Raw genomic sequence first — 23,283 nt, forward strand, 5'->3', positions numbered from 1 at the left:
AGGGTAATGAAATAAGAGATTAAGTTTTGAAAATGGGCCCCAAACGTTAATCTCAGAGAGCAAATTTTTAGAAAATAATAAGCCAAAGTTATGAAGGTATCTCCTAGGTCTGCCCTGATATTAGGGGCTTTAGCTTTTCTTTATGGAGGGATGTTATGATCTGGTGCCTGCAGTCTCTGGTCCCATATTCTTTCTTAATTATTATTATTATTTTTTAATTTTTATTTATTTATGACAGTCAGAGAGAGAGAGAGGCAGAGACATAGGCAGAGGGAGAGGGAGAAGCAGGCTCCATGCACCGGGAGCCCCACGTGGGATTCGATCCTGGGTCTCCAGGATCGCGCCCTGGGCCAAAGGCAGGCGCTAAACCGCTGCGCCACCAAGGGATCCCTCTTAATTATTTTTAACTGAAATAAAACCATTCCAGAAAACCATAAACTCTAGTGTGAGTAACTGGATGATTTTTTACAGAGGAACCCCAGAGCCTCCAGCTGTTCAGGGGGCTCCCCTCACCTGTGCTCAGCATCTCCTTCACAGCCCCAGGTCACCTGCCCTCCCCCTCGCCACCTCCAGGCAGCCTCTATTCTGTCCTTAGCCACAACAGTTTTGCTTGTTTTTGAACTTTCTGTCCTGGAATCCTCCAGGATCTCAGTCAGCATCCTGTTGTGAGACTTTCCTATGGTGTCAGGCATGGTTCTGGTTGATCATTCCCTTTGCTGGGTGGGTTTCGTTGTTTGAATTCATTGCACCTTTCTCTGCTGTCCCCTTAAATAAGGTTGCGGTTTCCAGCTCCTGGCGAGGGTGCTGCTGCCCTCCGGTGTGGCTGCATACTGAGCCCCAGGTTTGTTCCTGTTCCGCTGTCTTTCTGAAGCTGCTGCACCAGTGCACAGCCTGACTGCAGCAATGTCACTTGCGGGGATTTCCCATACCAGCACCAAGTGTGACCCCAACTGGGTGTCTTGCAGTTTAACTCAATTCTGACATGTCTGCCTGGGGTCAGCGCAGACCCCACAGGTTGAGGGCTGACGCCCCGGCTCAGACCCCAGTCCTGCCGCCAACTGGCCTGCACTCCTAACCGACATTGGTAGATCAGGTGTCCCAAGACCCCTGCTCAGGCTCACAAAACTCAGAGAAACACTGACGTCTACCAGTTTCAGAGAGGAGACGTGAAGGGCAGGATTTGGGTGGGGGGCTGTGGACCTCCAGGCTCCCTCCAGGTCCAGTGCCTGGAAGCTCTACACACCTGATCAGCCTAGGGACTTTTGCAGAGGTTGCATTACAAAGGTGTGGGTGAAATCACCGGCCAGCCTCCAGCCCTGCTCCCGTCCCCAAGGTTGGGCATGGGGCTCACAGTACCAGCCCCCCCAATCACGCCTTGGTCTTATGGTGGCCAGCCCCCATCCTGAAGCTGCCCAGGGCCCAGGCCCTGAGTCACATCACTCCGGAAGGGTGACGGCTTCAGGTGGTGTGTGCTAGGAACACATCTGTGATAAACATGCTGCATCATACCCCCTCCGGGCTGTGGGGAATTCCTCCTTCACACCTTTCCCAGAACATGGGGTTGTTGGCAGTTCCTCATTTGTGCCAACAGAGTCAATGTAAAGTGACATCAAATTCTGGCCTTGATTTGTATTTCCTCATCTCCCGGAGGAATGCTTCTGGGGTTACATTCTTTTTTATTTTTTTTTTTCTTTTAAGATTTATTTATTTGTTCATGAGAGAAAGAGAGAAGTAGAGACACAGGCAGAGGGAGAAGCAGGACTTGATCACAGGACCCTGAGATCACGCCCTGAGCTGAAGGCAGATGCTCAATCACTGAGCCATCAGGGGACCCCTGGGCTAACCTTCAGACCATGGTACATTTGTTTTTAAGATTTTTATTTAATTTTATGAGATAGAGAAAAAGAGAGAGCATGAGTGAGGGAAGGGCAGGGGGAGAGGGAGAAGCAGACTCCCCACTGATGGTGGAGCCCCTCATGCAGCTCAATCCCGGGGCTTCCTCTTCATTCTTTTGATGAAGAAAATGGAATCTTACCTTGCAATTAGTGCTTTTTTTTTTTTTTTTAAAGATTTGATTTCATTCATGAGAAACACACAGAGAGAGGCAAAGACATAGTCAGAGGGAGAAGAAAGGCTCCCTGTAGAGAGCCTGTGGTGGGACTTGATCCCAGAACCCTGGGATCACACCCTGAGCTGAAGGCAGACACTCAATCAGTGACATACCCAGGCCCCCCACACTTAGTGCTTTTTGTACTGTGTTGAAGAAATGCCTCTTCACCCCAAGGGGCTGAACATTCCATCTCTTGTCAAGATTGCAAGCTTTCATTATTCCTACGACTCCTGGGAGTGGACTTTATGTGCGGTGTAGGGTTCAGGTCTTTTGCATCCTCGCTGATGACCAGTTGATCTAGGACCATTTCTTGAAAAGCCCATCCCTTCCCAACCACCTCTCAGTGGCATCCTTGTCATAAATTAGGTGACGGTTTGTGTGGGGACCTGTTTCTGGACTTCTGTCCCATTGATCTCTTGTACCAACATCACACTGTCTTAATTCAGCTTTAATAACTGTTGATATCATGCATTGTAAATCCTCCAGTGTTGTTTTCCCTCAAGATTATTGTGATGGTTCTCTGCCTTTTTCGTTTCTGTATAGATTTTACAAGTGGCTTATAAATTCCCAAAAACCCAGTGGGGCTTTTTGTTTGTTTTTAGTTTGGGTTGCGTTTGAATGCATAGATTAACGTCTTTACAGTAGTGAGGCTTCCGACCCAAGAGTACTTGCTTACCCCTTTTTCCCATTTTCTCAGTAACATTTTATATGGCCTTTTTTGTTAGAGCACTTCACTGGTATTTAATTTCTTATGCTGTTTTTTTTTTTTTTTTTTTTTTTTTTAAATTTTTTATTTATTTATGATAGTCACAGAGAGAGAGAGAGAGGCAGAGACACAGGCGGAAGGAGAAGCAGGCTCCATGCACCGGGAGCCCGATGTGGGATTCGATCCCGGGTCTCCAGGATCGCGCCCTGGGCCAAAGGCAGGCGCCAAACCGCTGCGCCACCCAGGGATCCCTCTTATGCTGTTTTAAACAGTGTTACTTTTATAGTTTTCTATTTGTTGATAGAAATGCAATTAATTGTTTTATATTGTCTTGTCCAGCAACCGTGTTAAATTCACATATTTATCCCAGCTCTTTAGGTGCAGATTCCCGTGAATTTCCGAGACTAGCATTCCTCCATGAATGGGCTCTATTTCTACCTCTCCAACCCTGCATCTGCTGCCTTGCAGCACTGGCACTGTTTATCTTTCCAAACCAACGTGGAACAGAAGTGGTGACTCAAAAGCTTCACCATTAAGGATGTTTGTGGAATGATTTTTTTTTCTTTTGTAAGTTCCCGCCATCAAATTAAGGAGGTTCTATCTTATTCTTAGTTGAGAGTTTTTGTCCTGAATTGTATTGGATTTTATCACATGCTTCTTTTCTTTGGCTGTTGACATGTTTTTCTCTTTTATTCTATTAATAAGCTGAATCAGGGGCTCCTGGGTGGCTTAGTTGGCTGAGCGTCCAACTCTTGATTTCAGCTCAGGTCATGATCTCAGGGTCATGGGATTGAGCCCCAAGTCAGGGCCCCATGCTCAGTGGCGAACCTGCTTCTCCCTCTCCCTCTGCCCCTCCTCCTGCTCGTGCACACTCTCTCTTTCTTTCTCTCTCTAAAATAAATAAATTTTTTTTTTTTTAAAAGTGAATTAACTGATTGACTTTGAACATTAACCAACCCCGGATCCCCTTCATGCACTCCGTTTGGTTGTGATGCATTTATTACCTTTTGTATATTTCGCCAAATTCAATTTGCTAATATTTTGTTTGGTGTTTTTGCAGCTATATTTGTGAGAGAGATTGGCCTGTTTTCCTATTTAGTAATGTCACTGTCAGAATTTAGCATGGAGGTATATTAGCATTATACAATTAAATGATCTTTTTTTTAAATTCTTGAGAAGATTTTACATAAAATTGATATTATTTCTAACTTAATTATTGGAGGAATTCACCAGTTAAGCCCTATGGATCTGGAGTTTTCTTTGTGGGAATGTTTTAAATTCTATGTTTAATTTTTATCTATTTTATTTTATTTTTTTATTCTTAAAGACTTATTTATTCATGAGAGACACAGAGGGAGAGAGGGAGAGAGAGAGAGATAGGCAAAGACACAGGCAGAAGGAGAAGCAGTCTTCATGCAGGAACCCTGATGTGGGACTCCATCCCGGGACTCTAGGATCATGCCCTGGGCTGAAGGCAGGCACTAAACTGCTGAGGCACCCAGGGATCCCCCTATGTTTAATTTTTAAAATAGAAATTAACTATTGAGATTTTTGTATTTCTTCTCTTGTTATCTTTAGTCAAGTTGTCGTTTGTTTTTTGGTTTTTTTTTTAGATTTTTAAAATTATTTATTTGAGAGAGGAGGTGTGAGCATCAGCAGGGGGAGGGGCATAGGGAGAGTATATCCCAGCAGACTCCTGCTGAGTGTGGAACCCAATGTGGGGCTTGATCCCATGACCCCAAGATCAGGATCCGACGTGAAATCTGGGGTTGCACATTACACTGACTGAGCCACCCAGGTGCCTCAAATTAAGTTGTGCTTTTAAGGACTCCAAAAGTCTAAATAACACTTATTGACATAGTTCATATCTTTATTGTGTTTTTAAAATATCTTTATTTTAAAATTTTTTATAAGGATTTTTATTTATTTGAGAAAGAGAGAACATGAGGAGGGGAAGGGGCAGAGGGAGAAGCAGACTCCCTGCTGAGTAGGGAGCCTGATGTGGGCCTTGTCCTGGAATCAAGACCTGAGCTGAAATTAGATGCTTAACCAACTGACCCACCCAGGAGACCCTAAAATATCCTTCATATCTATAGATCTCATCAAAGTATTAGGGATTTATCTTTCTCTTTTTAATTTTGTTACTTTTGTATTATGTGTTTTGTGCTATAATAGGTGCATACAAATTTAGGATCATGATACTTGCTTTTTGGATTGATGCTCTTATCACCATGAAATGTTGCTTTTTTTTAAAAAAAATAAAAATTTTATTTATTTATTTGACAAAGGGAGAGAGAGAACACAAGCAGGGGCAGTGGCAGGTAGAGGGGGATGGAGAAGCAGACTCCCCACTGAGCAGGGAACCCAATGCAGGACTTGATCCCAGGACCATAGGATCATGACCTGAGCCGAAGGCAGATGCTTTACCAACTGAGCCACCCAGATGCCTCACCCCTATGAATTTTTATGTTATTATTATGTGTAAATATCACATATATTTTAAACCTCACAAATCATCATTTACATTGTTTTACGGGTGCCTAGTGGCTTGTGGATTGAGTGTCTGACTCTGGATTACAGCTCAGGTCATAATCTCAGGGTTGTGGGATCAAGCCCTGCATCAGGTTCCACGTTAAGTGCAGAGTCTGCTGAGGATTCTCCTTTCTCTGCCCCTCCCCCTCCAACTCTCTCTCTCAAAAATAAATAAATCTTTAAAAATTTTATATATATATATATATTACTTTAATGGTACCCATTCCAATTTACCTGTTTATTTAACCTTCTGATGTACTTCATTTCTTCCTGCCATGATCAAGCTTCTGTTTCCGTTTTTCTTCTCTCTGAAATACTTCCTTTAGTATCTCAGCACAGATTTGCTGACAGTTAATTGGTTCTTGTTTGTGTGAAAATGTGCTTCTTTTGCGTTCATTTTTGAGGGATATTTTTCACCAGGTGCACAAGTGTAAGCAGTAAGTATTGTTCCTTCAGCACTTCTGTACCTTGTTTTCGGCCTCTCTTGTTCCTGCTGGAAAGTCACCTATTGATCTTGTTCCCTGAAAGTAATGCTTCTCCCTCCCTCCCTCTCCCTCCCTCTCCCTCCCTCTCCCTCCTTCTCCCTCCTTCTCCCTCTTTCTCCATCCTTCCCTCCCTCTTTTCTTTCTGGCTGCTTTGAAAATGGTCCTTGTTATTCAATCTCAGCAGCCCCATGAAGGAGAGGGAAGTATTGAATTTATTCCAGCTGAGGACTGTAAAGCTTTTGGATCTGGGGCATAATGTCTTTTGTCTTTTTGGAAGGTGTCAGTGGTGTCTTCTCAAAGGCTGCCCTGTTGGCTCTGCCTTCTTCCTCCAGGACTCCCACCATCTCCCATATGTGTCTTATGCTCTTTTCTATACTTTATTCCATCCTGGTTTTCTTTACCTTCTGTGCCTCAATCTGGATATTTTCTACTGATGGGTCTTGTTTTGTCTAATCTGCTCTTAAATCTTTCTCCTGAATTACTGATTCCAATGACTCTTTTTGGTTTTAAATTTCTGAAATCCTAGGGTATTGAGGGCTTCTCTCTTTTTTCTGTAGGTCTAGTTCAGTGGTGAAATCTTTTCATCTCATCTTGCTAAATACATTTAGATGTCTGAATCACCTGAGTCTGATTCTGTTGACTCTTTGGTATGCTTCCGTCTCTTGGCCTGCCTGGATATTTGTGATCAAATATCAGATACTGTGCTAGAAACGCTGTAGGTGTAGGCCTCCGAATGATGTTATTTTCCTCATGAGAGCATTTAATTTTATCCTGGCAGGTGGAATGTGGATGAATTACCTGGATTCAGCTCAGGCCTGTCCATTTCTCATTTTCCTTGAGTGTCTTCCAGTAATGTCAACCCAGAAGGTCTGAGGGTTCCCCAGGATCCCGATGTCTACCTCTTATCTCCTTGGCACCATGAGTCAGCCCTAGTCTCTACCTGAGCTGGCCTTTTTTTTTTTTTTTTTTTTTTTTTAAATCTAGCAGCTGCTTTTTGGCCTCTCACCTTGAACTTTGGAAGCTCAGGGCCCAGCAGATGCCTTGAAGGGAAACCACATGCCAGGCTACAGGGTCACTTCTCCATGGCTCCCTTTTCTACAGAGTCTTGAGAGATCCTCCCAGCAAGGGCACTACCGCCCTACCCCCACCCCCAGAGGGCCTGGAGGGCAGAGCATCAGCCCAGAGGGGATTAGATTTGCCTTGCTGAGTTGTGGGTGCCCTTGGGAACCATCCCCTTGCCTGCTTTCCTGTGGTTCCCTTTTGGAATGGTAATAGCCATCCAAGGCCTGTCTGGGCCTTGTATTTTGGAAGCACGTATCTTGTTTGGCTTCACAGATTCACAGAACAGGAATTTTGTCTCTGGGTAAATGGTACCTAGAGTCTGACCTATGCCTGATTAAATCAGACTGTGCACGTCAGAGCTGATGCCGGAGTTAGTTAAGACTTTGGGGGCTGTTGGGATGGAATGAGCGTTTTCTGCTTGTGAGAAGGACATGGATTTGGGGCGGGGGACTGGGGTAGAGTGTTATGGACTGAACATGTCCCCTCAGAACTCCTGTGCTGAGTCCCTGACCCCTAACATGACGGTATTTGGAAATGAGGCCTTGGGGAGGTGATAGTTGAGGTCAGAGGGGCGGGACCCGCGTGACGAGACCGGTGTCCTTAAAAGAGCCAGAGATCTGTCTCTGTCCTCTGAATGCATCGTGACAAGGCTGTCTTCAAGCCAGGAGGAATCCTCGCTCGTCCGGCCCTACGGGCACCCTGATCTCAGGCTGCCAGCCTCCAGACGGTGAGAGCTCTCTTGCACCCCCATCTCCCAGCACCCCAGGTCAACAAACACCCTTAGGCAAAGGGTTGTCTTGGGCATCATAAGTCCCCATTTCCATCTCCAGATGGATGCCCATGAGCTGCATGCAAGTCTTGCTTTCTGTTTGGCCCCCAAGAACTCCCAACATAGCGTGAGGACATGAGGTCTCCCTGGTGACACATCTCTCCCTCTGGCATCGTCTACTCTCCTAGTCACACGTCTGCTAGTGACGCCCTGGCACATTTTCCTTCATGTTTTCCTGCTGCTGTGGTTTGTTCTTGGAGATGGAATTAGATTCAGGCCCATTGGTTCCTGGGGCCAGCCCACATCATCAGGGCCCATTTTGCTGGTCAAGCTGCCCCCTCCTCCCCAGCAGCAGGTGCCTGCGGTACTCTTGTGGACCTGGCTCTGCACTCTTGTGCCCAGGCGCTGCCCTCCATCATGGGAGAGGTGGCCGGTCCTGCTGCGGCCCCATGGGCTCTGGGCAGCTCCAAGCACTCTGCATTTTAAGTGAGTCCACACAGGAAACCCTCCACACAGAGATGAGTTGTGTTCAGTATGAAGTTATTGGTCATAGCTTACTTGGAAGTTGATATACGTTTTTCCATAGAATCTTTGTGAGATATTGGTCAGCCATTTCATTAAAACTTGATTTGTGCCCTGAAAACTTAAGATATTTGTGACAAAATTATTAGACAATTGGACAATTATAATCCACCACCCCCCCTTAAAACATCTTTTAAGATTGGTTTTCTTAACAAGTACTGACACTATTTGGTGACAAAGGGACAGCTCTGAAGAGCCCCTGGCAGGGCTGTGACCCCCTCTTCCTGGGCAGTAAAGGGGTTACACCCCCGCTGTGGTGCTCTGTCACTGGCCACCCCATGTGCAGCGCACTGCCAACCCCTCCCAGCCCCCGACTTCCCTCCCAGCTAGCAGGCTTTCTTGACGTGAGCATTTCTTATTTTCAAAAATCCGCAACCTGATCATAGACATGCGCCTGTGTACGCCTGCTTGCTCACTAGGTTTCTCAGTGACAGTGAATCAGATAGGTCTCCCAACAGGTGACCTGTTAACACAGGCCCTCTCCCAGGCCATCAGCATGTCTCTGTCCTCTTCCCACCACGAAGAGAGCCTTGCATCTCCTTCCCTGACCACTGACCAGCTCCTCTGTGATGCATTAGCCCCTCATCCATCCCTGGAATCCTGCTGTCCCCCAACTCGCTTTTGCGGCCTCGTGGAGCACGTGCTGGATGCTGCCTGTGGCCACCGGGGCAGGGAGAGTGGCGGGAAGCTCCTGGGGGTGCTGGTGAGCCCCAGGGACCATGTCCCAGCTGCTGGCACGTGGGCACCATGTGGGGAGAAGCTTGGAAGGATGGCTGGTCGCCAGACACAGAGACACAGGAGCGGGATGCCGTCTCCTGTCCCCCTCTGCAGAGAGGCTGACCATTGTGTGGCCTTTACATGATTTCAGCTTGAAACCAGTCTGCCAGCAGGTGTGGCCCTGGGGCTGCCTCAGTGCTGCCGGGTGGCAGTGCTGGCACATGCTCTGGGAGACCACCATGGCTGCAGCAGACAGGCAGCTTGCCCCAGTGATGCCCCCACACGTGTCTGGAGGAGGTGGTGCCTGGGTGGATCCAGCTGAGCCAAGGCCAGGCTCACTCTATCTGCCTTCCTCCTCAGCACGTGGATGCTGCCCCCATCCTGTCCATCCAGCCAGCAGGGACTGAGCCTGGTGCCCCTGCTCCCAGGAGAGAAGGGCCATCCGGCCTGGGAGGGAAGTCCCTCTCTGCAGTCTGGTGGGGCCATTTCAGTCATGTAACTGCCTTGGACTAATGACATCACTAGGGTCACCCTGCTCCGATTGCTTTAGAGCAGGTGAGGTCAGCGCCCCACCCCCAGCAATGCCAAGGTTTGGGGGGGGTGATGCCAGGACCACAGGAGGAGGGGCAGGCAGGTGTCAGGGGCGGCTCCAAACAGGTGGGGAGAAGCCTAGTTGATGTTTGCTTCCAGTGAGGAAGGCCAGGGCATCCAGTGACAAGTGCCTTGCATGCACCCTGGGCAGTGAAGTCTTGCTGCATGTCACCACCCCACCGCTTGGGGGGCCCAAGCCAAGGACTCTGACCACGTGGTTGATTAGGCCACACCCCCTGGGGCATCATTGTCCTGACTTGCACTTCCCTCCAGTGCTCCGCCAATTACATATTCATCGTGTTTCCCATCAGTTCTAAGAGGACAGGCACTTCTGCCCATTTTCTCTGTGTCCCTCATGCCTGCCAAGGGTGCAGGCTGGGATCCAGAGATGAGCAAGTGTGGGCAAGTGGGACGGGGTGCCAGGACGGAGGTTGGCAGAGCTTCGCTTCCATACCGGCCAGTCGAGCACCTTTGTCATCTTCTGTGTACTTACCTAGATTTTTTGTGGTATTGTGACAAAGGCCATGTTCTGTGGGGAGGACGGGGCCCTGCAGTGCCGGCAGGAGCCAGCCGAGTGTGCCACTTCCATGGGAGCAAGAGCTGTGGCTGATGTGACCTGAGGTGGCCACCCGTCTCCCATGCCTTGCGCTTCCTGCTGCGTGGCCCCCAGACCTTTCCCAGGCCCACTGCAGTTACTGCGGTTCTTCCTCACTCACCTTTCAAAGCCCAGCATACTTTGACACTTTCAGCAGGGAAACAAATGATGGTGAGAAGCAGGCTTGTGATCAGGGACATCCCTCCGTGGAAGAGGCCTGTGCCCTGGCTGTGGGGCCTGTCCTGCTCCGCATCCTGCTCCTTGCAGCCTTGGAGCAGGGACCACAGCTGGGTCCTCCTGTCACTATGACCATGTATCTGTCCATACTCCCCATGGTCCCTCAGAACCTCCCAGCCCAGTGCCTGCTAGGCTTCGCAGCAGCACCAAATGTTGGGCCTGCAGCCAGGCTGATGTCCTGCTTGAAACCCCAAACGGCTGGTTTCAGAGGGTCATGTGGCAGCGTGTAGTAGGAGCCTTTAGTGGTGAGAACAGGGAGTCCTGGGGGAAATGTATGGTGAACCCAGATGCTGGTGGGGTGATGTGATGCAGAGGACAGCCGTGTGGGGCCTCCGGCCGCCCGCCTTTTTGCCCTACATGCACATCTCTGCATACAGTCCTGGATGCGCATGACCAGGACATCTTAGTTGTCTTCACCCAGGAAATGTGTTCTTTGTCATTACTGTTTTGCGTCAGATGTTTGCCCAGCATGAGACAGGGCTGGACCTTGTACTGGAGAGACCTGGTGAGTGACAGGGTCCCTGCCTTTGAGGGCACAGCGTCCAGTTAGGGTTGCTCCCCTGGGAGGGAGCTGGGTCTGCCCTGAGCCAGCTGTACTCTGCTTCCCGCCCTATGGCCCGAGGCCACCTCACCAGCATCTTGGCCCTGCTTGGGATCAGGTCCCTCAGCTGGGATGCCCCCCTGGGGCGGGGACGGGGGCATTCATCTGTCCTCATGCGGTGTGCCTGTGCCCTGTGTGGGAGCACTCCCTGCCTGGCTCTGAGGTGCCGCGGGGCCATCCATGCAGTGTGGCTGTGCTGATCACTCTGGACTGTGGCCCATTTCCTGTGAACAGCAAGAGAGGTCTGCACGCCTTGCTGCCCTGCCCTGGAAATTCAGCACAGCCCACGCTTGTCCCCGTATCTGCGGGACATGGGGTTGGTTTCACACTGTCGCTCCACGCACAGTTCTTGTCAGAGCCCTCAAGACACTGGATTGCCATAGAAACTGAGCTCGTTAAAATTCCCTGCAGCCTCCTAATTATAGAATTTCAAAGACAAGCAAAAGAGCTTCTTCTGAGGGTTGGAGTCAAGGCTGAGTTGGGGGCAGGGGAGCAGCCCACGCGTGCTGCATGCCGCTGGGAGCTGGCCGGGCTTCTCTGTGGGCACTGGGAAGGGCCCCCGGCAGACACCCCCTGATTGCATCGCCGGGCAGAGCCCTCTGACCCACAAGGACTTGGGGCAGGTGCTGGGTGCAGCGGAGGCCCTTCCTGCCGCCCAACTTGTCTGCGGGTCCCTTGTTTGTGGGGGACTGAGATCAGCGAGGATGAGATGGACACCTAGTGGGGGCGCAGGGCAGCTTTGTTCCCAGAGCCCATCCCTCCACACACATGTTCTCTGAGGACACGCGCTCTTTTCTTCCTTTTACAGTACGGCTGTCACTTCTGATCAGGAATAGGGGCTGTGACTTTCCAGGCAGAAACCCAGAATCTACAAACGTGACCGTTGTTGGAACCAGTGGCCCACGAGGCTGACAGCCCTGGCCTCTGAGTGCAGGGGGTGGCTGGGCCCATATTGCCTCCATGGTCACCTCTGAGCTCAGGGGCTCAGGAAGGCACAGTGGGTACCATCCAGCTGCCTCCAGCCCTGCACTTGGGGAACCTTCTAGTAAAGAGGCTGAGGCTTGAAAATTTGGGGGGGGGGTTGGGGGGCTGCCATGGTAGGAATGTGGGTTTTTCAGGAAAGGTGCTCAGTTGATTTAGAAGTTAGGGAGGTAAGGGGCGCCTGGGGGGCTCCGTCGGTGAAGTGTCTGCCTTGGGCTCGGGTCATGATCCAAGGTCCTAGGATCAGCCCTGTATCAGGCTCCCTGCTCAGCAGAGAGTCTGCTTCTTCCTCTCCCTGTGCTGCTCCCCCTTTTCCCTCTCTCTCGTTCTTGCTCTCTGTCAAGTAAATAAATAAAATCTTAAAAAAAAAATTAAGGAGGTGGTAATCCCAGTGCAGTCTTGAGAGAAACACCCACAAACCCCAGGAGAGGGGCATTGGACACAGCATCTGACCTGTGCGCCTCACTGCCTGCGGGGTCGTCGAGAGCAGGGACAGTGGGCAAAGTGTAGGACATGCAGTGTGGGATTCTGGGTGGTGTCAGAACGAGGGCCTCGGGGAGAAGCCAAGGAAACCTGAATAGAGATGATGATTGCTTCATTAGTTGGAACAAATGTGCCGCACACTTGCACGATATTAGCCAGCGAGGACGCCCTGTGGACTCCTGTGCTGTCTCTGCGGTTTTCCCCCAGAGTCTGTGCTAAAACAGGAAGGGTATTGAGAAGGAAGCTGAGGAGTTGCCAGCTAAAGCTGGAGTTTAGGAAATAGCACTGGTGCTCATGTTGGTGTTGATGAGTGCGTCTGAGGGAAGTCGGGTGCTGAGCAGCAGGGCAGCTGCAGGCAGGTGTGTGGGAGCTCCCCATACTGCCCTTCAACTTTCTGTAAATCTGAAATAAACTATGTGTATGTAAGTGAAGAATGTCCTGCTGTCCCTGTGGTTCGTTACAACTCACCTGACCACTGCTTTTCCACTGTGTAGCCTGGGCATGGAGGACTCCCCAGGGGCTCCCCTGCCTTTTCTGAGGTGGTGCCAAGCACCCAGCACCCCTCCAGGGTCCACAGTGCCAGGGGCCCTGGAAATGCCTCCCTGTCTCTGCATGGGATGGGGGTGATGGTAAATTCCATCCTGTGGACCTTATGTGGGTCCAGGTTCTGCAGAGAAACAGATCCAATAGGATGTGCGTCAAGCGAAGAGGAGCTCTGTTGTAAGGAACTGGCCTGTGCAGGTAGGAAGGTGGGCAAGTCCAGACTCTGCAGGACAGGCGGGCAGGCTGCAGACCCAGTATGGGCCTAATAAGCTTCTGTTTGAATCCAAAGTCTGGCTGCTGTGGGATTCCCTCTTGCTCAGAGGATGCTGGTCCCCTTCCACTGATTAGATGGGGCCCACCCACATCACAGAGGCCAACCTGCCTCATTCATAACCCAAGGATTGAAATGGCGGTCTCATCCAAAACCACTCGTGGGGCTGCCTGGGTTCCCCAGTGGCTTAAGTGTCTGACTCTTGATCTCAGCTTAGATCTTGATCTCAGGGTTGTGAGTTCGAGCCTCGCCTTGGGCTCCAGGCTGGACGGAGAGCCTACTTAAAAAACAAATAAAACAAAAAAAGAAATGAAACAGGGACACTTGGGTGGCTCAGTGGTTGGGCATCTACCTTTGGCTCAGGGAGTGATCCTGGAGATCCAGGATCAAGTCCCTCTTCGGGCTCCCTTTGAGGAGCCTGCTTCTCCCTCTGCCAATGTCTCTGACTCTCTCTTCTCTGTGTCTCTCATGAATAAATAAAATCCTAAAAAAAAAAGAAAGAAAGAAACAAAACAAAACAAACACCCTATGGAAACATCCAGAGTAATGTTTGACTACATATCCATGCACCCTGGCCCAGTCCAGCTAACATACAAGATGAACCACCATGTCCTACCCCAGGCCAGGGGCACCCGTACACATTTTCTGAAACCATACCAGTTAAAGACAGCAGCAAGACCATGCTACTGCCTCACATGAACTGGCAGGTGGGCAGCAGTGGTGGGCAAGGGTGTGGCAGGACATGGACTCGGGTATACATCCCATGTCACTTCCTAGGGGGCAGCAGTGGCAGGGGTGGGGGCCGCCTCTGGGAGGGCTGGCAGCTGGGGACAGGGCCTTTCTTCGCCTACTTAGAGCTTTGTTTCATTTTTAAAAATTTGATATACTTTATTTAAATAAAATTCAGCACCTGTTCCCCTCTGCACCCCCCCAAAAAAACATTTAAAATGAATCCTTAAAGAAAAAATGAGGGATCCCTGGGTGGCGCAGCGGTTTGGCGCCTGCCTTTGGCCCAGGGCGCGATCCTGGAGACCCGGGATCGAATCCCACGTCGGGCTCCCGGTGCATGGAGCCTGCTTCTCCCTCTGCCTGTGTCTCTGCCTCTCTCTCTCTCTGTGACTATCATAAATAAATAAAAAAAAAAATTAAAAAAAAAAAAAAAGAAAAAATGAGATGGAATGATTTGAATATGAGCTGGAAGGAAATACTTGAAAAGTTTGTAGCCATACCATTGTTGCTACCTCTGGTCCTTTCCCCTGTTTTTACTCTTTTAATTGTTTGTTTGTTTGTTTGTTTTTAAGATTTTATTTGATTGAGAGAGAGTGAGCGGAAGCAGGGGAGGGACAGAGGGAGAGGGAGAAGCAGGCTTTACACTGAGCAGGATGCGGGACTTGATCCCAGGACCCTGGGATCACGACCTTGGCTGAAGGCAGATGCTTCACTGACTGAACCCAGGCGCCCCTGCCTGTGGTCAGAGTGGCATTCAGGTGCCCGAGGAACACGTTGCTCACGTACTCACAGAGTGTACGGTGTGGCGGACATGTGTGTCCCTAGCAACCGGCAGGATAGAGCTTAACCAGTACCTGCCCGCCATGGACTGTCGGCTGGAGGCCACTCTGTCCCGAACTTGGCTTTGGTCTTTCACATACTAGAAGATTTCGTGTCACAACTGTGCTTCCTGTAACAATTAGCCCCCCTCTGGGAGAAAAAGCAATCTCTAGTTGCTCTACATTTGGGGTTACAGAGATTAATCCTGGCCAGTCAGGTTTCTCAGATTCTTCTGGTCATTCTCACTGCCTTTCTTCTGTGAAACATCTTTTCTTTGTTATTTGTAGAAGTCCTGTATGCATCCTGAATTATTGATTCTTGTTGCTCTGTGTGCCGATCCTTTACACTGATCATCTTTTGCTGTCATGATGGCCTCTGGATGGACAGACACCCTCGCTTCAAGGCACTCAGATGCACCTGCCACTTTTTCTAGTATTTTTATGTTTTCTGAATTCTTCATATTATTAAGGTCTTCTCCTACATTTCCTTCTAAAATTTGCCGTCATTTTGCTCCTCATGTTTAAGTTCTAATTTTTGGAGGGGGCAAATTTGTGTGTGAAGTGAGGCAGGTGTCATAGTCTGCTGGGGCTTCCAGACGGGGTGCAAGAAGCAGGAACTTACTTCCCTGCATTCCGGGTCAGGGTGCTGTCAGGGTCAGATTCCTGGCTTCCAGATAGCCCCTGCCCCGAGGTCTGCACAGGGTGGCATGAGCTCTGGGGTCTCTCCCTCTCCTGATAGGGCACTAATCCCAGCATGGGGCCACACCTCTGAATGTGGCCCCTGGGGGTTAGGGCTTCAGTGGATGAATTGGGGGTCAGGCAGACAGTCCAGCTACAGGCATTGGGTGTTTCTCACTGTGGAGAAGGGGCGGCCGTTACTTGTACTCTGGGCCTGTGGGGGCCACGTGTACCCCTTGGTTTTGCCCTCTCATGCTGTGCAGTGCTTCACACCCCTTGGCCTCTGCTAGGGCATCTTGATGTGTCTTATTTCCGGCGACTTTAGCCAAATGTAAAGGGAGTATTTGTAGATTTCTGTGTGGTGGGCACAAGAAAACCAGCGGGCCAGCTGGCTCCTTCTGCATCTCTGTGTCCCCTCATCTGGATCGGACACTCAGTACCTTCTCTCTGCAGGACAGCTGGGGGTTGTGAATGCTACCTGCAGTGAGGGTTGGGGGCACGCGTGGGGACCTGGGAACGGTCAGTCCTGTGGACATTAGCATGGACCTGCCCTGGCCAGGCTTCCCCCAAACCGAGCCCAGTAGGCTGGAAGGGCTTGATATGGCAAGACACACCCTGTTGTGCAGGCAAAGGCCTTGGGGGTCACCAGGACTCCTTAGAGCCTAGGGGCAGGTGGCCTGAGGGTGGCACTTGTGTCCCGTGGACCCTAGGCCTGATGCCCAGTGTGAACTTGCAGATGGGGGAGTGGGAGGGGAAGGCTGGTGTGGCCTCCCCTCTGGCCCCCCAGGCCCTGCTCTCGTCTGGCCATCAGCTGAAGAGTCTGTGGCAGGAAAACTTGGAGGGATCCTGGGCGATGCATGGGCGTCTGCCAAACCTCAGCTGCTCAGGAGCTGTGGGGCTCCTGCCCGGAAGAATCTGGACTTCCTGTTTCTCACCCCATCTTTCACTGAAAGGGAGAGAAGTGGGCTCTGCAGAGGCTATGACCTGATGTCAGTGGTCCAGACAGAGCTGGTAATTTGCTTGTTTTAAAAACATTTCGTTAGTTTCCACATTGGTGTATATCCGTGGCACTTCCATGACTCATGAAAGTGGCTTTCACTACGAAACTTTATAAAAGCACAAAGCTTCCCGTTGTATCCTGAGTATTTTGTTTGTACCAGCATTTGGTTCGGAGAATTTGAAAGGAGCGCAGCCACGAACCTTTTTAGGGAAGAATGAAACTAACAGTTCTAGTTACACATCGAGCTCTGGCATTTTTGATTAGCAGCGTCCTTCTTACAAGTTTGGATTATTGAATGTAGTTTTTGAAAGCAACATGTTTGGTAACCCTTGACTCAGCATAAGTACTCAGTGTGTCTGCCTCACCTCTGCCCTGAGATCTACCGGCGTGGGGGCGCACAACACCGAGCAGGGGTGTCTCCTGTCCAGGTGGGCAGGACGCCTGGCTGCAGGCTGCATTTTGGGAGGACCATGGACTCCACGTGGCAGCCGCTGCCCCTCCTTGGATCGTGAGGCGTGAGCTCACAGCCTGTGCGAACCGCACCCGAGTGGAAATGGGACCTGGTTTCCATGCCTGGGGGGAAGGACGGTGGAAAGGAAAACAGGGAGGCGGTCTGGAAGCGTGTTGGCCTCCAATGACTTCCTGGCCGGACCCTCTGGGGGATGCTTAGTTGTTGTTGCTCCGGGGCGGCCCATCCCCGTGGGCACGTTGGGTGGGGAGGGGTGGGGCTGGCAGGCCGCTGGGCTATTTCTTTATCCCTCTCTCCTGTCCCCCCTAGAATCCATCTACCGCCGTGGAGCCAGAAGATGGAGGAAGCTGTACCGCGCCAACGGCCATCTCTTCCAGGCCAAGCGCTTTAACAGGGTGAGTGCTGCCATCTTGGCCCCCAGCACCCCCCAGGCTGTCCCCGCCCAGCCTGTGATGCCCTCACCAGTGAAGAGAAAGGTGGGGACACTTCCTCTGAGAGTGGACCAGGCTTCAGAGACCTCAGAAGGCTGTTCTGCATGTGGTGGCTGCCTGGCAATGCAGCGTGTACGTCTTCGTGTCTCTGTGCTGGCCGGGGTCAGGCAGCTCTTGCTGGAGCACAGTGGCTCTGAGATCTTGCCCTGCTTGCATCCAGAAGTGGGTCTGCAGATTTGACCAACGATGCTGGTGTGCATATTGTGCTGCTCAGTGTGTCCTCCTGGCCGCAGGCGTCTCCTATGTGCCCTGGGAACCCCAGGAAGTTCCGTGTCTGCCGCCCACGTGGCCCCACTGCCTGGCTCACCTATTCCATCCTTTCTCTTCAGGATGTACTTATGTTCTCTGAAAGTGATGTGATTCAGGTGCCTACAGGTATCCTGCAGGCCAAGGACCTTTATTGTCCTGGAACTGCCAGAACCAAGCCCCACAGTCTGGGGGCTTCAGGCAGAAACTCACTTTCTCCTGGTCCTGGAGCCAGAGAGGTGTGTCCTGGATCCAAACCCGAGGTGTGTGCAGGGCCGTGCTGCCTCAGCTCTAGAGGATGGTCCTTCCTGTGTCTTTGTTGCTCCTAGGGGCTGCTGGCAGTCCTCAGTTTGTAGCTGCAAGGACCCCATTTATGCAAGGACCCCACTTATGCTCTGTCCTCACATGACCTGTCCTCTCTCCCAAGGACACCAGGCAGGATTAGGGCTGGCCCACTCCAGTATGACTTCATTTTAACTTAACTATACATCTACAAAAATTATTTTTCCAAGGGAGGTCACATTTGGAGATTCTAAGGGAATGTGAATTTGGGGGACACTATTCACATGCTTCGCTGAGGGCCTTTGCATGTCCTGAGCACTCCACCCTGCCCACCCACCTCCACGTGCTCAGAGCTCATGCTCTGCTGTACTTTCTGTCTTGGCTCAGACAGTTATCCCTGCAGCCCTTTCCCTGTGGCCCCCGTTCACATATACACCTGGTGTTCCCCACAACTCTGCGTCTGCTGCCTCCCCATTGGGCACAGGGACTCCTGACACCGATTTGTTGCTATAGTGATTGGAGGAGTCAGATTGGAGACCTAGGGGTACTGAGTTAGGGACCAGGAAAGAATAGGGCATGTCTGTCAGGAATGAGAACCCAGGTGGGTGCAGGAGAACATAGGGTGACTTGGGGGGTCAGGCATCACCTAGTGAGGTGGGTGTGTGAGAGGACCCTGCTGGAGCAGTAGGACAGGGGTGGGGATGCATAGATGATGGACCTCTCTCATATCTCTGGATGGACTGGCGGTGTGGATGGGAGATGCTGTGGTGAGCCAACCAGAAGTGATGCACCCTGGCTGCTAACTGTCTAAACACATGGAAAGGCCCAAACCCCAGGGTGCAAGGCACCCGCTGCCCCCACCTCATGTTTATTTTACCAGCCAGCTCTGTGACCAGGTGGCTTCTCTTTCTGCATATCTGGGCCCTGGCTTGGTCCTGGAAAGAGAGGGGTTTTGGCCAGATGGGACTGGCCACCTTTGGAATATCAGACAGAGGGTTCTAGGAGCCCCGCCCCACTCCCACACCATGTCGACTTTCAGGGAAATGCTCTTTCCTTTATTACAGCTGACATTGGTCCAAGATGAAGCCCACCCACCCAGCAAGACAGGCTGGGGCCCAGGGAGTACAGAGGAATCTGGCTTCTGCTACCCTGCAGATTTTAGGAGAAAAACCCATTTCTCTGGTTGCAGGATACAGACCCTCACGCTCTCCCCCTGCCTGCCCTCCCCCCAGAGTCAGTGAGAAAGGGCTTTTCCTCCCCAAGGAGGAGTAGGGACTCCTACCAGCCCATTCCCACCCTATTATACATGTCTAGCTACCCCTAGGGCACCAAAAGTTGCTTTTCACAAACACAGGGAGGATAAGAAGGGAGCCAGTGCAAAGACCCTCAACACTTAGATTGTTTAGTTGCTCACAGAATGAGGAGGCAGACAGGCCTGCAATTAGTTGCCAGTTTTGATCCTCCCCAATTGTCCTTGGTTCTAAGACCCGTGTCTTATCAGACCCTGGAGGTTGGCTCTGAACCATTCACTGTGTTAATCACAGGATTGTGCAGTTCACCTCCACCTATCACTTGAAAGGATGTTTTAAGAGCCACACACTTGGTTCTACAGGAATCAGCAAGACTTCTGGGCAGTAAAACCCACAAGAGATCATTTTTCATATTCTTCATTGGTGACCCAAGGGCAGAAAGTGAGTGGGCATCACACGACTGAAGTTCCCAACCTAGATCTGTATTTGCCCTTCACAGGACTTTTCTTTTAGAACAGTGAGAAAAAGTTCCACTGGTGAATCAAAGGGAGAGATCCAGTGAGTTTCTGGAGAAGAAATGAAGACCTCTACCCTAGAAAAAGAGACACCAGTGACATAGATGGGCGGGGGGTGGGGGGGTGGAGTGGAGGCACAAGGGCGAGGTCAGAGTGGAACCCCCGGGCATGAGCATTTCCTGTAGATGCTGGTCAAGGGTTTCTCCCAAGCTTTTTGGCCCAAGCAGCTAGAAAAAGAAAAAAAAGAAAGAAAACATTGGAGGAATGAGGCTGCCCTCACACCGCAGGTGGAGCAGTAGCTTCTTACACCTTGTATGATGAGGTAGGAATGCTTGGAGAATCCGAAGCCTCAAGCTGGACTCCCGATCTGCTTGTGGCCCTGATCCACAGCTTAACAGGCAGGCCCAGGAGGGCCCCCAGGGGCGCTGGTTCTCAGCAGTGCACCCGACCCCACAGAGGAACCTGAGCTCCTGGGTGGCTCAGTGGTTGAGCAACTGCCTTTGGCTCAGGACATGATCCTGGAGTCCCAGGATCAAGTCCTGCATTGGGCTTCCTACATGGAGCCTGTTTCTCCCTCTGCCTGTGTCTCTGTCTCTCTGTGTCTCTCATGAGTAAATAAAAAAATCTTTTAAAAAAAAAAAAAAAAAAAAAAGGAACCTGAGCTCAGTCAGAAGCGCTGAGGACAGTGGAAACAGGGCATCCGAGCAAGAACCAGCAGAAGCCCTGACCAAAGCGGGACTGAAAAGGAGAATATGTGATGAAAATATGAGCAAGGAACTGAGTCGGCAGCATGGAAGGAGACTTAAAAATACTTTCACCCCATTAATTTATTCATTCATGTGGATTTCAAAGTGTTGAAGCTTGGGGTTTAGGGTTTTTTTTTTTTTTAAGATTTTATTTATTTATTCATGAGAGGCACAGAGAGAGAGGCAGAGACACGGGCGGAGGAAGAAGCAGCTCCATGCAGGCTTCATGCTGGGCCAAAGGGAGGCACTAAACAGCTGAGCCACCCAGGCATCCCAAGGCAGTTAGATTTTATTTTATTTTTTAGCGTCATGTTTCCTGAGGTGCTAATAGTTCGAACAGAGGTCTGAGATCAAGAGCCTTTGACAGTGCTGTGGCAGCCTCTGCTGAGCAGCATGGACACTTGAATCCCACGTCCTTTCCTGATCCCCGGTGCGGAGCCTGGCGAGGCCACGCTGCTCCTAACCAGCTGGTCGCTGGCCCCTGCTTATCTCTGGGAAGGAATCTGTGAATTTGTAAAGGCACCGAGCGGCTGGGAATTTGCCCCTGACAGGACCCAAGCATCACAGATCAGTCATGAAGCAGGGACCTTGGGAAAGCTAAGCATGTTAGCATATCGTATAGGAAAGGTGAATTGTTCTAAATGGCTTCACAAATGTTGTTTGAGAGCAGAACACACAGAAGAGAATGAAAACAGGTCTTCATACTTGAAGCTTTCCTTTGAATTCCGAAGTCAGGCGTGCAGCGGTTGCCCTGCTTGGTCAATGCTGGCATGACACGACAGTGGCTGGGGTTGGAGGCCTTTGGAGAAGTGCCCCAGCGGCCACCCCCCTAGCTGACCCTCACCACTGCCTGCTGTACTTTGGCCCATTCCTTGACGGAGCCACACAGTCTGCATTTGGCTGCTCGTGGGATGGATGCTTTAGGCCACACGGAGGATTTGCAATAAATGCTTTTCTTTCCTGTTTCCAAAGTTAAAAGTAGCGGTGTGTGTGTGTGTTTACCTGACCTTAGGAACATGTATTGGGCACGCACTTGTGCCGGGCACTGCCCCAGGCCTGACTGAAAGACCAGAAGCTCAGTGGTGGGGACCAGCCTCCTTGGGCACTGCTTCCCTGCTTGGCGCTTCAAGGATGAGGAGTCAGCTTCTCGGTGCCCATGGCTGTGAGCTCCAGACACGTGGCCAGTCTGTGCCTCCCACACACGCACCACAGCTGCTGTAAATGAACTCTGTTCAGAACAGTTATGGTCCTTTTTATTGTTCTCAGGAGTAATTAGACTCTCTCAAAAGAATGAAATTTGTTAAACATGGCACAAGGCGGCTAAAACATGCATAGGATTACGGCTGGAAAAAAGATGCTCTCGGGACCCCGGCGCTACTGACATGCAGGTGCACCCGCTGCCGCATGTGACCAGATTTCTGAACACATTCATCTTCGTGCATGTTGTAACAGTCAGAAATTAGGAAAATGGGGCGTTTGGGGGGCTCAGTCAGTGAAGCGTCTGCTTTCAGCTCAGGTCATGATCCTGGTGTCCTGGGATTGAGTCCCAGGTCCGGCTCCCTGCTCTGCAGGGAGTCTGCTTCTCCCTCTGTCTGCTCCTCCCCCTGCTCCTGCTCTCGCATGTTCACTCTCTCTCTCTCATTCTAATAAATTAATAAAATCTTTTTTAAAAATTAGGAAAACCATCAAACAAGCTGATAGTTACCATTAATTTCAGATGTTTAGAACCTTGAAGAGCAAAGATTGTAAAAATACCACAAAAATACCCACCCCAAGATAATCATAGACTGCCCCTAGCAGTTCAGAGTTTCGACACAACAAACACCAGGCAGAGTCTCTGTCTCTTTGGTCACACGGATGAGAATCTGGACATCCCCCTGCCTGTCTCAGCCTAGGGGAGTCTCTGCTGCGATCCCCCTCCAGCCCCTGGAAGCAGGGGGGCCTTGCCCCAGGAGGGGTCTCATCACTCCTGCATGAGTGGAGTCCCAGCCCCCTCCTTGGGGTCCTTGGTTCCCCCAACCTTGGGATGGACCCCAGTGGGGCTCTTTAGCTTGGGCAGAGCCTGGTGTCCAGATGTGACCAGTGATCAGGGCACCTTTTGTCCTAGATCCCTGTCATCTTTTGAGGGAGTCAACTGCAAGATGCAACAAGCCCCAGTGCGTAGCAGGGTCCCCAGTGTAGCATGGGCATCAGAGGATACACAGGACCTCGGCTTAACGGCTGTGTTCTTGCCTGCAGAGAGCGTACTGTGGCCAGTGCAGCGAAAGGATATGGGGTCTCGCAAGGCAGGGCTACAGGTGCATCAACTGCAAGCTGCTAGTCCATAAACGCTGCCACGTGCTCGTCCCGCTGACCTGCAACAGGCATATGGTGAGTGTGGGCCAGATGGGCCCAGGGCTGTGAGGGGGACAGCCTCAGGCTCATTGTCCATGCTGACCCCCGTGACCCTACATCTCCCTCTGTCCTAGTGGGACCCTGCCACCAATGAGATAAAGGGAAGGGGTGACTGGATTGCAGAGCCATGACCCAGGCTGGCACCTGGGATGGGCCCTTCTTCCGAAGCCCTGTGAGCCCTCAGCTTGCATGGGGGCCTCTAGAGGGGCTTCCAGTGCCCTTGGCCGCCCTGGGGTGAAGATATGGGAGAAGGGGGGCGCGTCTGTGCTGCTCTGCAAGTCAGAAGATGTGGCCTCTATGTGCCCCTGCCCACAAGGCTGGCCCTTTGTTTGTTTCCCTACTGAGCATCCAGGCTGGGTTGTGCTCGTGGAAGTGCTGAGTGGGAGACGGACCGTTCTGA

The 23,283-nt window shown here is 51.0% G+C and overlaps 1 protein-coding gene across 1 annotated transcript in view; it reads left to right on the plus strand.

The window, feature by feature from the left end:
* Positions 1-23,283, plus strand: part of PRKCZ (protein kinase C zeta) — a 101,515-nt gene that overhangs the window by 52,320 nt on the left and 25,912 nt on the right. Inside the window, exons 5-6 of the mRNA XM_041771003.1 lie at positions 17,269-17,354; positions 22,728-22,859. Of these exons, the coding sequence (XP_041626937.1) occupies positions 17,269-17,354; positions 22,728-22,859 (218 nt within the window). The remainder of the gene's footprint in view (positions 1-17,268; positions 17,355-22,727; positions 22,860-23,283) is intronic.

Source organism: Vulpes lagopus, chromosome 10, assembly GCF_018345385.1.
Source record: "Vulpes lagopus strain Blue_001 chromosome 10, ASM1834538v1, whole genome shotgun sequence".
Lineage (NCBI taxonomy): Eukaryota > Metazoa > Chordata > Mammalia > Carnivora > Canidae > Vulpes > Vulpes lagopus.